This window comes from Mustelus asterias, chromosome 24 (genome assembly GCF_964213995.1).
Source record: "Mustelus asterias chromosome 24, sMusAst1.hap1.1, whole genome shotgun sequence".
Classification (NCBI taxonomy): Eukaryota; Metazoa; Chordata; class Chondrichthyes; order Carcharhiniformes; family Triakidae; genus Mustelus; species Mustelus asterias.
The window spans coordinates 2,470,966-2,484,539 of record NC_135824.1 but is presented as its reverse complement, the minus strand read 5'-3'; the positions used below and the strand labels follow the sequence as shown (position 1 = coordinate 2,484,539).

The 13,574-nt window shown below is 46.8% G+C and overlaps 1 protein-coding gene across 3 annotated transcripts in view; it reads right to left on the bottom strand.

The window, feature by feature from the left end:
• map2k1 (mitogen-activated protein kinase kinase 1) overlaps positions 1 to 13,574 on the bottom strand; it is a 64,766-nt gene that overhangs the window by 22,508 nt on the left and 28,684 nt on the right. For 2 of the 3 annotated variants that reach the window (XR_013500753.1, XM_078241165.1), the window contains exons 2-3: positions 4,912 to 5,122; positions 2,428 to 2,574 (exon numbers count right to left, since the gene is read on the bottom strand). Coding sequence is in view for 2 of the 3 variants with exons in the window: in XM_078241165.1 (XP_078097291.1) it covers positions 2,428 to 2,574; positions 4,912 to 5,122 (358 nt within the window). In the remaining variant the exon portion in view is untranslated. Of the gene's footprint in view, positions 1 to 2,427; positions 2,575 to 4,911; positions 5,123 to 6,364; positions 6,454 to 13,574 lie in introns of those variants that run through there. The other variant, XM_078241167.1, reaches the window with a different exon arrangement.

Here is a 13,574-nt window from a genome sequence, read left to right as displayed (position 1 = left end):
ACCAGCAATGATTACACAGTTTATGGTTTTTACTTAAAATACAGTTTGGAGAAATGGTTATTTGTCAAAACAAAAACCAAATGAAGCACCAGGAAACAAAGAACTATCGGGGGTGGAAACGGCCTAGTGGTATTATCACTTGACTATTAATCAGCAAATGTTTTGGGGTCCCGGGTTCGAATCCCGTCACGTCAGATGGTAGAATTTGAATTCAGTAAAAATTATCTGGAATTAAGAATCTACTGATGACCGTGAAACCATTACCGATTGTCAGAAAAACCCATCTGGTTCACTAATGTTCTTTAGAGGAGGAAATCTGCTGTCCTTACCTGGTCTGGCCTACACGTGACTCCAGACCCACAGCAATGTGGTTGACTCTCAACTGCCCTCTGAACATGGACAACTGGAGATGGGCAATAAATGCTGGCCAACCAGCGATGCCCATGTCCCACAAATGAATTTTTAAAAAGTTATGTGGAGAGTGTGGAGAAGCTGAGATTGTTCAGGGGAGATTTAAGGGATGATTCATCATTAAAAAGAGGGGCTTTGAAATAGCTTCAACAGGCAAGGTGGGTCAGTAATCACAGGACACAGGCTTCAGATAATCGACAAAAGCACCAAAGACAAAAGAAGAAATGTTTGCATGCAGTGAGTTCCTGTGAACTGGGATGTGCTCTGAAAAATACTGGGGCAACAAATTCAATTCCATCCTTCATAGGCAAACAGGAGAAATACTGGTAAGGGGAAAATATTGACAGGTTTTGGGGAAAGAGAAGGGTTAGAAACTAGCTTCAAAGCTTTGTGAAGGAGCCAGCACCAGCTGCTCTATCAGATCTTAGGAAAACATGAAGGACCTGCCGTATCTGTCAAGTTGTGGTTAGCGCTGCTGCCTCACAGCGCCAGGGACCTGGGTTCAGTTCCGGTCTTGGGTCACTGTCTGTGTGGAGTTTGCACATTCTCCCCGTGTCTGTATGGGTTTCTTCCAGGTGCTCAGATTTCCTCCCACAGTCCAAAGATGTGCGGGTTAGATTGATTGGCCATGCTAAATTGCCCCTTGTCAGGGGATTAGCAGGGTAAATAAGTGGGGTTACGGGAATGGGGACTGGGTGGGATTGTGGTCGGTGCAGACTCGATGGGCCGAATGTTTGCCTCCTGCACTGAAGGGATTCTATGATTCTATGAAAACTGTCGGGGTAAACATGCAGAAGGTCACTGAGCAGAACCAGGAGAGAAGATTTAAGGATTGTAACGCCTGAAGTGTGAGGTAATTCACTTTGGTAGGAATAACAGATGTGTTGAGTATAGGGCTAACGGGAGGACTTTGAATAGTGTGGAGGAGCAGAGGGATCTAGGTGTATGTGTGCATAGATCCCTGAAAGTTGGGAATCAAGTAGATAAGGTTGTTAAGAAGGCATATGGTGTCTTGGCGTTTATTGGTAGGGGGATTGAATTTAGGAGTCGTAGCGTTATGTTGCAACTGTACACAACTCTGGTGCGGCCGCACTTGGAGTACTGTGTGCAGTTCTGGTCCCCACATTACAGGAAGGATGTGGAGGCTTTGGAGAGGGTGCAGAGGAGGTTTACCAGGATGTTGCCTGGTATGGAGGGGAGATCCTATGAGGAGAGGCTGAGGGATTTGGGATTGTTTTCGCTGGAAAGGCGGCGGCTAAGAGGGGATCTTATTGAAACATATAAGATGATTAGAGGTTTAGATAGGGTGGATAGTGATAGCCTTTTTCCTCTGATGGAGAAATCCAGCACGAGGGGGCATGGCTTTAAATTGAGGGGGGGTAGTTATAGAACCGATGTCAGGGGTAGGTTCTTTACCCAGAGGGTGGTGAGGGATTGGAATGCCCTGCCAGCATCAGTAGTAAATGCGCCTAGTTTGGGGGCGTTTAAGAGATCCGTAGATAGGTTCATGGACGAAAAGAAATTGGTTTAGGTTGGAGGGTCACAGTTTTTTTTTAACTGGTCGGTGCAACATCGTGGGCCGAAGGGCCTGTTCTGCGCTGTAATGTTCTATGTTCTATGGAGTGGATGCCCAAGAAAGATGATGTTAAGAGGAATTTGTTGTTTGAGGCACTGATATTAAGGAAGCTTTGGACACGTGATGCAAACAGGAGGAGCGCAGTGTTTGTAACTCAAGGCAAAACACCAAGAAAACATGCACAAGGAACACCCGAGATGGCAAGGATGGATGTGGACTGGCCTCTGCGGGACAGGCTGAGGACAGCAGAGAAGGTGCAGCAAACTCTGGGACTGAGGACAGATGAAAGACGAGATGATTCAAGGAGTGGAGACAAGGTCGTCTCGCTAAAGGAAGATGGAAATTATCTTGGCCGCTCCTGCAACTGGACCCAAAAAGCAGCCGTTTCTCATTCCTGCCTCACGATTTTCCAAGGCAGCAAACACTTTTAGCTTCCGTACCATGTGTTCCATGCAGATGCTAATCTCTCCATCACTGTAGAAAGCTCCGTAGAATCCCACAATATACGGAGAGTTACACTCATGTAGAACCTGCAGCTCTCGAATGATTTGATTCCGGATGGCTGGCTTTATCTCCAGGTGAATTAGCTACAAACAGAAAATACAAATAAATTCAGCCCACTTTTCTAGTCTTTCATAATTACACAGAATCCACAGCACAGAAACTGGCCATTCGGCCCAACTGGCCTGTTCTGATATTTATACCTCCTCACAATACTCTTCAATTCACCCTATTAGGGTCTTCTACTCTCGTCTATCTCAGGCACTTATTCGGCTTTCCCTCAACTGCATCCATAATATTCACCGCAATCATTCCGCAAATTCCACATTGTCATCAGTCTCCAGAATAAAGAGCTTTCTTCTAAATCCTCCATTGGATTCATTAGTGACCGTCTTATCCTAGCTTTAGACTCACCCACAAGTGGAAACTCCCTGGTGCCTTTCCCTTTTAACCCCCCACCACTTCATCTTTTATGGACTTCTGTCAGGCCACTTCTCGGCCTTCTCTTTCCCAGTGGCTGGAATTCTCCCAAAAAATTTGTGCCTCGAATTCGCATGAAAACTGGAGTAATTCACGCGTGTTTTTTTCAGTGGGAGTCCAGAGTTCACACTGATTGTCCCACCAGGCCCTGCCCCCCCTGCCCCCCCCCCCCCCCCCCCCCGGCACTGCCCCATGCCCGATGGACAGTGCCAAGGTGCCCCCTGGGCATTGGAACTTTGTCCCTTGGGCACTGCGAGGGAGCACAGGTTGGCACTGCCAAAGTGTCAATGCCCCTGGGCACCACCACCCCACCCCCAGGGGGTCCCAGTTGCCCTCCCCTTCACTCCAGCAAGGTCAGGCCACTAGTTCCCTGTTAGTGGGGAGTTGGTGTAATCCCAGCTGGAGTGAACCACTCTGGCGGGGGAGGGAAATGCCAGTGGAGACTGCGGCCCCGAGCCCACTAATGATGATATTTAAAATATATGGAACTATCTATTTAAACGGTCTTGGCGCCTTCCTGCCGATTTCCAGCACGGAGCTGACGCCGCTGGAAATCTGCGCTGAGAGATGCTATCCGGGCTGGAACGCATGCACAAATCCCATGCATCGACCACGCGAGATTAGCGCAGCGGGATGGGAGAATCGCCCCCTATATCTTTATGAACAATGGTTAGGCATCAGCTGGAGTAGTGTTCAACTCTGGGCAGCAGGTTAGGAAGGATGTAAAGGTGCTGGAGAGGATACCGAGGGCACAGCAGGCTAAGGCCAGGGATGAAGGTCTTCACTTTAGTGGAGAGAATGGAGCAGTTGGGATTGTTTCCCGTAGAACAGGGAAGCGTTACAAAGATTTAATAGAAAAATACAAAATTATCAGAGGTTTGGATGGCAGGGATGAGGAGAAATAGCTTCCTCTGGAGAATGGGTTGGTAACCAGAGGTCAGAGATTTAAAAATAATTGGCTAAAGAACTAAATACATTTTCCACACAGGGTGCTGTTTATATCTGGAATTCAATATCTGGAAGTTTGGTGGAATCAGATTCCATCGGAACTTCCAAAGTGCAACTAGACAAGTAAAAGGATTACTAGTGGATTAATTCAAGGATTATGGGGAAAAGTTGGGGCGTTGGAATAGAATCACAGAATCCGACAGTGCAGAAGAGGCCCTTCGGCCCATCGAGTCTGCACCAATGCGTGAAAGGCCCTGGCCTGCCCCCTAATCCCACTTGCCAGCACTTGGTCCATAGCCTTGAATGTTATGATGTGCCAAAGTACTCATCCAGGTACTTTTTAAAGGATGTGAGGCATCCCGCCTCCACCACCCTCTGGATAAAAAGGTTTTTCCTCAAATTCCACCCCTCATTTTTAACTCGTGTCCCCTCGTAACTGACCCTTCAACTCAGGGGAACAGCTGCTCCCTATCCACTTTGTCCATCCCCCTCATAATCTTGAGCACCTCAATCAGGTCGCCCCCCCCAGTCTTCTCTGCTCCAGAGAAAACAACCCAAGCCTATCCAACCTCTCTTCATAACTTAAATGTTCCATCCCAGGCAGCATCCTGGTGAATCTCCTCTTCACCCTCTCCAGAATCAACTGGACAAATCTTTCAGAAGGCTGACTCAGGAAAGACCGACCAAATGGCCTCCTTCTGTACTGACAGATGCTGTGTTCACGTCAACATGATGCGAACACAGCGCATTATGATTTGTAAATGAGGTGCATTTTTTTTGTTACAGCCTACCCAGCTTTTAAAGATGATTCAAATGGAGTTAGCTCGCTGAGTGTATGTGTGGCTAAGCACAAAAGGAAGAGCGAACACATGTGTGAATATCTGTGTACGTGTTTGCTAACTGTGAGACCTGGTGTCTGAACAATGGGAGAACAAAACCCCAGATAAGGTTCCAGGAGAGAAAGGGGTTAGAAAAAGAAAGAAAACTTGTTTTACCTTGCGAGCCATAATGAGACCGGACGGTTTGTGAGAAACTTTGAAAACCACGCCTCCATTCCCCGCGCCAAGTTCAGATATCTTCTCAAAATCGTCATCTTTCAACTCTCCAACCTTCTGTTTCTGAGTCAGAAACGCCTCCAGCCGTTTGCGCTGCTGTTCATCCAACTCGAGTTCCTCGAGCTTTTTCTGCAAAGCTTCTAGGTTTCTTCTAGAATGTTGCAAGAAACGGAAAACAGTATTTTAAGAGAGAGCACAATACGGAATGGAAGTGTGACTATTAGCAATACCCTGCTCTTGGGGGCATATCCTCAATCCCTTGGGTTAATGTTTAAGGGGAGGCAGTGGAGTAATGTCATAGGACGAGTAACCCAGAAAGCCAGGCTAATGCCCTGGGGACACAGGTTCAAGTCCAACTGGTGGAATTGAAATTCAATTAATGAATCTGAAATTGAAAGCTAGTTTAGTGTGACCATGAAACTCTCAATTGTCCTAAAAAGTCATCTTGTTCTCTTTAGGGAAAGAAATCTGCCGTCCTTACCCCCAGTCTGGTCCACGTGTGTCCAGACCCACAGTAATGTGGTTGGCTCTTAACTGCCCAGCAAGCCACTCAGTTCAAGGGTAACTAGGGATGGGATATAAATGCTGCCCTTGCCAGCGATGCCCACATCCCATAATGAAGCTCTGACGGAGTGCCAGGCACCGACAGAGGATTGATCAATGGTAAAGTTGCCCATCACACCCGACTGCCTCCAGGCATGACTTCATGCTCAACTGGAAAGAAACAATTATATAATCCTATCTGAACACAAACAAAATCCTTTTTTAATAAACATCTGTCTGTATAAACCATTTGTCAGAGGGGAGGACTGAGCAAAACAGATAAGACACAGAGCGAATATGAGGGAGACATGCACAGAAAGATATAAAAATCAATAGGGAAATGGAGAGATATATAGATAGCAAGGGTGGGTAAGTAGGTCAATAGACAACGGATCAATAGCTCCTTAATTGGTTTATGTCAGGACATAAATCTCAGTCCAGTTCAGTGAGTTATGGGATGATGCATTCTTCATTGAAAATAGCCACACTTCCATTCTGCCCCGTCAGTGCCAACTAACACTTCCATTCTGCCCCGTCAGTGCCAACTAACACTTCCATTCCGCCCCGTCAGTGCCAACTAACCCTCCCCCCAGGCCAGTGCCAACTAACCCCCCCCCCCGCCCTGTCAGTGCCAACTAACCCTCCCCCGCCCCGTCAGTTCCAACTAACCCTCCCCCCCCGCCGTGTATCTCAGCTGTTATTTGGAATTGGATTCTCAAGAAAGCACACCCGCATGTACACCCAGAGACAAACAACAGAGCTTCTATTCGTCAATATCGATGAAAATCAGATACTGGGAAACATGGACGCAAAAAGGCGGCAAACTCCCAAACTCCAACTCTGCATTTACCTTCTCCAGCTAATTTCTCCACCTCTGCCCCTGTCCAATCAGCAGGCAGATTCTGATCAATAATGGTTACGTCAAGGGACCAAACTGATAAATCATCCAAAGCAGCGAGGTATAAATCAAACTGAAGCCAGTGCTGGCCAGTTCATGTCAGGGAGACTGCAAACCTGAACTTTACTTGTTGCCTCTCCCTTGAACGTCATGCCTCATCTTCTCACACACTGGATCATGGGAATCGGGGGTTCAAATCCAGGTCCCGGCACTGGGACAGCCCCTCAGTGGGGTTTAATTGTTAAAGCCAGACGTTGGGTCAAAGCGCAGAATGCAGCCTTGCACCAAGCATGAACGAGGAAGATGATGATTGGCAGAAAGACTGGCATGGAGGGATGATAGGAGTGCTTGAGTATGCCATGTTGGGTCTTCCCCTGTATCCTGTCCAGAAGAACACAGGTCTAGTATATCTGGGGTGAGGGGTGGGGAAAGGAGGGGTTTTTAACCCTTTGTTCACATAAAGTCTGGGGTTAAGAGTCAAAATGTAACGGGAGATTCTGAAAGCTCGTGCTACCAAATAAACCTGCTGGACTTTAACCTGGTTTTGTGAGACTACTTATTATGTCTTTTAAATGTGCAGACTGATCCGTTGTGAAGTTACCGGGACTGATTATTTTAAACATGGAGAGATCGTAGCACAGTGGTTAGCACTGCTGCTTCACAGCTCCAGGGACCTGGGTTCGATTCCTGGCTTGGGTCACTGTCTGTGTGGAGTTTGCACATTCTCCTCGTGTCTGCGTGGGTTTCCTCCGGGTGTTCCGGTTTCCTCCCACAGTCCAAAGATGTGCGGGTTAGGTTGATTGGCCAGGTTAAAAATTGCCCCGGAAAGTCCTGAGAGATGTAGGTTAGAGGGATTAGTGGGTAAATATGTGGAGGTAGGGTCTGGGTGGGATTGTGGTCGGTGCAGACTCGATGGGCTGAATGGCCTCCTTCTGCACTGTAGAGTTTCTATGATGATGAGTGGCTGAAGTTACCCCACTGGAGGCTGTTATCCAGGATTCAATTAGACTCCTGGGTCGGGGCTGCCGACTCCAATTGGACATATTTCTCGAAGTTTCACCATGGGATTCTCTGCCGCCACAGCCACCTCCTCCCTTTTGGTCAATCCACACATTTGCCCTGCCCTCCCAATCAATTGGAAAAAGTGCAAAGACTCTCCATCACTCAACTGGATGTTTCTGGTCTCTGGGCCAGTCCGCCAGCCTCTTTCCATCACTCCCCAAATTCAATACTTTAATCAATAAAAACAAATCATGCAATGAAATTGAAGAAATATACGGCACCTATTTTTAAATCACACCCTGTGATTTACTCGCCGAGTTGTTTGCTAGCAGTAGCACCCTGGAGACTCCAGGGTCATCGGCCAGGGTTGGCAACCCCCACTCCTGCTGCCACTTCAGATAATCCAGTCACTTTCTCCTCCACAAGTTTAATTTAACTTTTACAGACGGACCATAGAAAGCATTCTTTCTGGTTGTATCACAGCTCGGTCTGGGGCTCCTGCTCTGCCCAAGACCGCAAGGAACTACAAAAGGTCGTGAACGTAGCCCAATCCATCACGCAAACCAGCCTCCCATCCATTGACTCTGTCTACACTTCCCGCTGCCTCGGCAAAGCAGCCGGCATAATTAAGGACCCCACGCACCCCGGACATTCTCTCTTCCACCTTCTTCCGTCGGGAAAAAGATACAAAAGTCTGAGGTCACGTACCAACCGACTCAAGAACAGCTTCTTCCCTGCTGCTGTCAGACTTTTGAATGGACCGACCTTGAATTAAGCTGATCTTTCTCTACACCCTAGCTATGACTGTAACGCTACATTCTGTGCTCTCTCCTTCCCTTCTCTATGAACGGTATGCTCTGTCTGTAGAGCGCACAAGAAACAATACTTTTCACTGTATGTTAATACGTGTGACAATAATGAATCAAATCAAAAAATTCAGAGCTGTTCTTAGAATGAGGAAACTGGTTTGTTTCTCGGGTCGGAGAATGATGAAATCATCCCTTTAAAATTATTTCAAATTTCACAACTGCTCTATTACATTTTAAAAGTTAAAAACAGCATTTTTCTGAATATTAATGTTGATCTAAAGTAAAGCTTTTCATTTTGCTGGTTATCATTTTGATTTAAGCCGTCTTTTTTGACTATCAGGTCCTGTATGTTTTGACACTATCGAGGCATCTGCTTTCAGAGCTGAATATTTATGGAGAGTGTGCAGGTTTAACCAGAGTGAGAGAAACAGACTTCTCTTTTCACACCGACACTCCGACAGCTCCGACTGGTTGTGAATCTTTACAAATGACCGATTTCACTTCACATCACATCACAGGTGCGAAATGAAAGCTAGTTGTTATTTGAGGAATGGTGTTGGCGGCAGGGAGGGTGCGTGTGTGTCTGTGATCCAGATGTGTCCGTCTAGGAGGCGAAATTTCTTCACCCAGAGAGTGGTCAGCCTGTGGAATTCACTACCACAGAAAGCAGTTGAGGCCAAAACATTGTACGTTTTCAAGGCGGAGTTAGATACAGCACTTGGGGGGGTGAAGGGGATCTGGTTATAGAGTTGGATGATCAACCATGATCATAATAAATGGCGGAGCGGGCTGAATGGCCTCCTCCTGCTTCTATTTTCTGTGTTTCCCCAGACAAGACTGATCCAGTACCCATCTGTACTGATGTAGCAGGCTGCCCAGGGCCACTGGAGACAGGGAGAGATCAGTCAAAGGAAACGGAGCCAAACAAGGCACAACAGGCACTCGGAGTTGGAAACAAACTAATCTTTGCCTCTTTACAGCCATGAGATAATAATTTATAAATATTCTGGCGGCTGTGGGCAAGGAAACATTGTGCATTGCTGTGGATAAGGTTTCCCAACTACTCCCTTGATGGTGTCATGGGTAAACTGACAGCCTGATGTGGCATTGAACCAACCAGAACAGAATGTCACAGGTTCCCTCCCCCATGTGTGTGCTTAGTTAGCTGATCAGACTTGAGTGAATAGCACAACAACAACTTGCATTCATATCGCCGCTTTCACACAGTAAATCTTTTTAGCTTTTCCTGGGTCCAATATTTATCCCTCATCCAACATCACTAAAATAGATTACCTGACTATCACCACAGTACTGTGTGTGTGGGATCTTGCTGTGCGCAAATTGGCTGTCAAGTTTCCCACATTACAACAGCGACCGCAGTTCAAAACACACTTCGTTGGCTGTAAAGCAATTTCTGGAAAGCCTGAGATGCTATAGAAATGCAAGAATTCACTTAATTGGGAAGAGTAACAAACAAAAACACAAAAATCTGGAAAATCTCAGCAGCATCGTGTGTTTTTGGTTCAGATCCCAGCATTCGCAGTCATTTGCTTTCTATCTGGGAGAGAGAGAGTGTTAGGTCAAAAAGAGGTAGAATTAAAGGTGAGTCTTAAAGGAGAAGGAAGAGACAGATTCCGAAAAGGAAAGGTTGGGGGAGACAAGTCTGGAATTTAGTGCTCAGGCAGTTGAAGGCACAGCGACCAATAGTAGGATGAAGGACATTGAATCCTTTGTCTGGCCCAACAACAAGAACAGTTAGGACCGGCGGCTATGATCCGAATATCAGAAACAGCCTTTCTGCTCCTCGAACCTGCATATAGATCACAGCTGACCTTTGACCTCATTTTCACCTTCCCAACTATCCCCATAGCCCTTTCCCCTCCGATTTGAAAATTCTCAATGTTTTTTAAAATTCCTTCATGGGATGTGGGCAGCACTAACAAGGCCAACATCCCTAATTAGCCTTGAACCGAGTGTCTCACTCGGCCACTTCAGAGGGCAGTTGAGAGTCAACCACATTGCTGTGGCTCTGGAGTCACACGTAGGCCAGACCGGGTAAGGACAGCAGATTTCCTTCCCTAAAGGGTGTTGGTTAACCCGTTAGGATGTTACAACAATAGTTATTGTCACCATCACCGAGACTAGCTTTATATTCCAGACTTACTCATTTAATTCAAATTGCACCAGCTGCCGTGGTGGGATTTGAACTCATGTCCTTAGAGCAGTGGTGGACAGCCTGCGGCCCATCTGGCTCGAGTGCGGCCCGGCCCGCAAGACATTTTGTTGACTGTTGCCCACGTGCAGAGTGGCCACATTCAGTGGAATGATTTACATCCGTGTCGTTTTTTTTCCGACCCGTGTGACTGAAGTGATTTGCACGTAAAGCGAGGGTAAGTGAAGTGAGGTGGGCGCTGATCGCTCACACCATTGAGAGCCGTGCGCTCCCTCTGTGCCCAAAGCGTCAATATTTCTTTTGTTTTTACCATTTAAAGTTGATAACAGTTCTAAGCATTTTCTATAACTCATTGTGAAATATTTGGTGTGTATTAAGTCTGTTTAACTTTATTCATGGGGTCATAGTTAGCAAAAAAAAGCCCGATTTCAATCTTGTGGCCCACTCAGCAGCCTAGGTTGCCCTGGAGTATTAGCTAGGCTCCCTGGGTTACTCGTCCAGTGACAATACCATAACACCAGCTATTTCCACACTTGCTATTTCTTGCTTTGCTCTTTTAACAAGGCAAATGGGATGTTGGCATTTATCACGAGGGGAATAGAATATAAAAGCAGAGAAGTCTTGCTGCATCTGTACAAGGATTGGTGAGGCTGCAGCTGGAATACTGTGTGCAGTTTTGGTCCCCTTACTTGCGAAAGGATATATTGGCCTTGGAGGGAGTGCAGAGAAGGTTCCCCGAGTGAGGGAACCATGGTTCACGAAAGAGGTGGAATGTCTTGTGAAAAGGAAGAGGGAAGCTTATGTAGGGACGAGGAAACAAGGTTCAGATGGCTCGATTGAGGGTTACAAGTTAGCAAGGAATGAGCTGAAAAAGGGGCTTAGGAGAGCTAGGAGGGGACATGAGAAGTCCTTGGCGGGTCGGATCAAGGAAAACCCCAAGGCTTTTTACTCTTATGTGAGGAATAAAAGAATGACCAGGGTGAGGTTAGGGCCGGTCAAGGACAGTACTGGGAACTTGTGTATGGAGTCAGTAGAGATAGGCGAGGTGATGAATGAATACTTTTCTTCAGTGTTCACCAAGGAGAGGGGCCATGTTTTTGAGGAAGAGAAGGTGTTACGGGCTAATAGGCTGGAGGAAATAGATGTTCGGAGGGAGGATGTCCTGGCAGTTTTGAATAAACTGAAGGTCGATAAGTCCCCTGGGCCTGATGAAATATATCCTAGGATTCTTTGGGAGGCAAAGGATGAGATTGCAGAGTCTTTGGCTTTGATCTTTGGGTCCTCACTGTCCACGGGGATGGTGCCAGAGAACTGGAGAATGGCGAATGTTGTTCCTCTGTTTAAGAAAGGGAATAGAAATGACCCTGGTAATTATAGACTGGTTAGTCTTACTTCGGTGGTTGGTAAATTGATGGAAAAGGTCCTTAGGGATGGGATTTACGACCATTTAGAAAGATGCGGATTAATCCGGGATAGTCAGCACGGATTCATGAAGGGCAAGTCATGCCTCACTAATTTGATTGAATTTTTTGAGGAGGTAACTAAGTGTGTTGATGAAGGTAGGGCAGTTGGTGTCATATACATGGATTTTAGTAAGGCGTTTGATAAGGTCCCCCATGGTCGGCTTATGATGAAAGTGAGGAGGTGTGGGATAGAGGGAAAGTTGGCCGATTGGATAGGTAACTGGCTGTCTGATCGAAGACAGAGGGTGGTGGTGGATGGAAAATTTTCGGATTGGAGGCAGGTTGCTAGCAGAGTGCCACAGGGATCAGTGCTTGGTCCTCTGCTCTTTGTGATTTTTATTAATGACTTAGAGGAGGGGGCTGAAGGGTGGATCAGTAAATTTGCTGATGACACCAAGATTGGTGGAGTAGTGGATGAGGTGGAGGGCTGTTGTAGGCTGCAAAGAGACATAGATAGGATGCAAAGCTGGGCTGAAAATGGCAAATGGAGTTTAACCCTGATAAATGTGAGGTGATTCATTTTGGTAGGACTAATTTAAATGTGGATTACAGGGTCAAAGGTAGGGTTCTGAAGACTGTGGAGGAACAGAGAGATCTTGGGGTCCATATCCACAGATCTCTAAAGGTTGCCACTCAAGTGGATAGAGCTGTGAAGAAGGCCTATAGTGTGTTAGCTTTTATTAACAGGGGGTTGGAGCTTAAGAGCCGTGGTGTTATGCTGCAACTGTACAGGACCTTGGTGAGACCACATTTGGAATATTGTGTGCAGTTCTGGTCACCTCACTATAAGAAGGATGTGGAAGCGCTGGAAAGAGTGCAGAGGAGATTTACCAGGGTGCTGCCTGGTTTGGAGGTAGGTCTTATGAGGAAAGGTTGAGGGAGCTAGGGCTGTTCTCTCTGGAGCGGAGGAGGCTGAGGGGAGACTTAATAGAGGTGTATAAAATGATGAAGGGGATAGATAGAGTGAACGTTCAAAGACTATTTCCTCGGGTGGATGGAGCTATTACAAGGGGGCAAAACTATAGGGTTTGTGGTGGGAGATATAGGAAGGATATCAGAGGTAGGTTCTTTACGCAGAGAGTGGTTGGGGTGTGGAATGGACTGCCTGCAGTGATAGTGGAGTCAGACACTTTAGGAACATTTAAGCGGTTATTGGATAGGCACATGGAGCACACCAGGATGATGGGGAGTGGGATAGCTTGATCTTGGTTTCAGATAAAGCTCGGCACAACATCGTGGGCCGAAGGGCCTGTTCTGTGCTGTACTGTTCTAGGTCTACGTTCACCAGGTTGATACCGGAGATGAGGGGTGTAGATTATGAGGAGAGATTGAGCAGATTAGGTTTGTACTCGTTGGAGTTTAGAAGGCTGAGGGGGGATCTTATAGAAGCATATAAGATAATGAAGGGGCTGGATAGGGTAGAAGTGGAGAGATTCTTTCCACTTAGAAAGGAAGCTAGAACTAGAGGGCACAGCCTCAAAATAAAGGGGGGTCAGTTTAGGACAGAGTTGAGGAGGAACTTCTTCTCTCAGAGGGTGATGAATCTCTGCCCACTGAAGTGGTGGAGGCTACCTCGTTGAATATGTTCAAGTCACGGATAGATGGATTCCTGATCGGTAAGGGAATTAGGGGTTATAGGGATCAGGCGGGTAAGTGGAACTGATTCACTTCAGATCAGCCATGATCTTACCGAATGGCGGGGTAGGCTCGAGGGG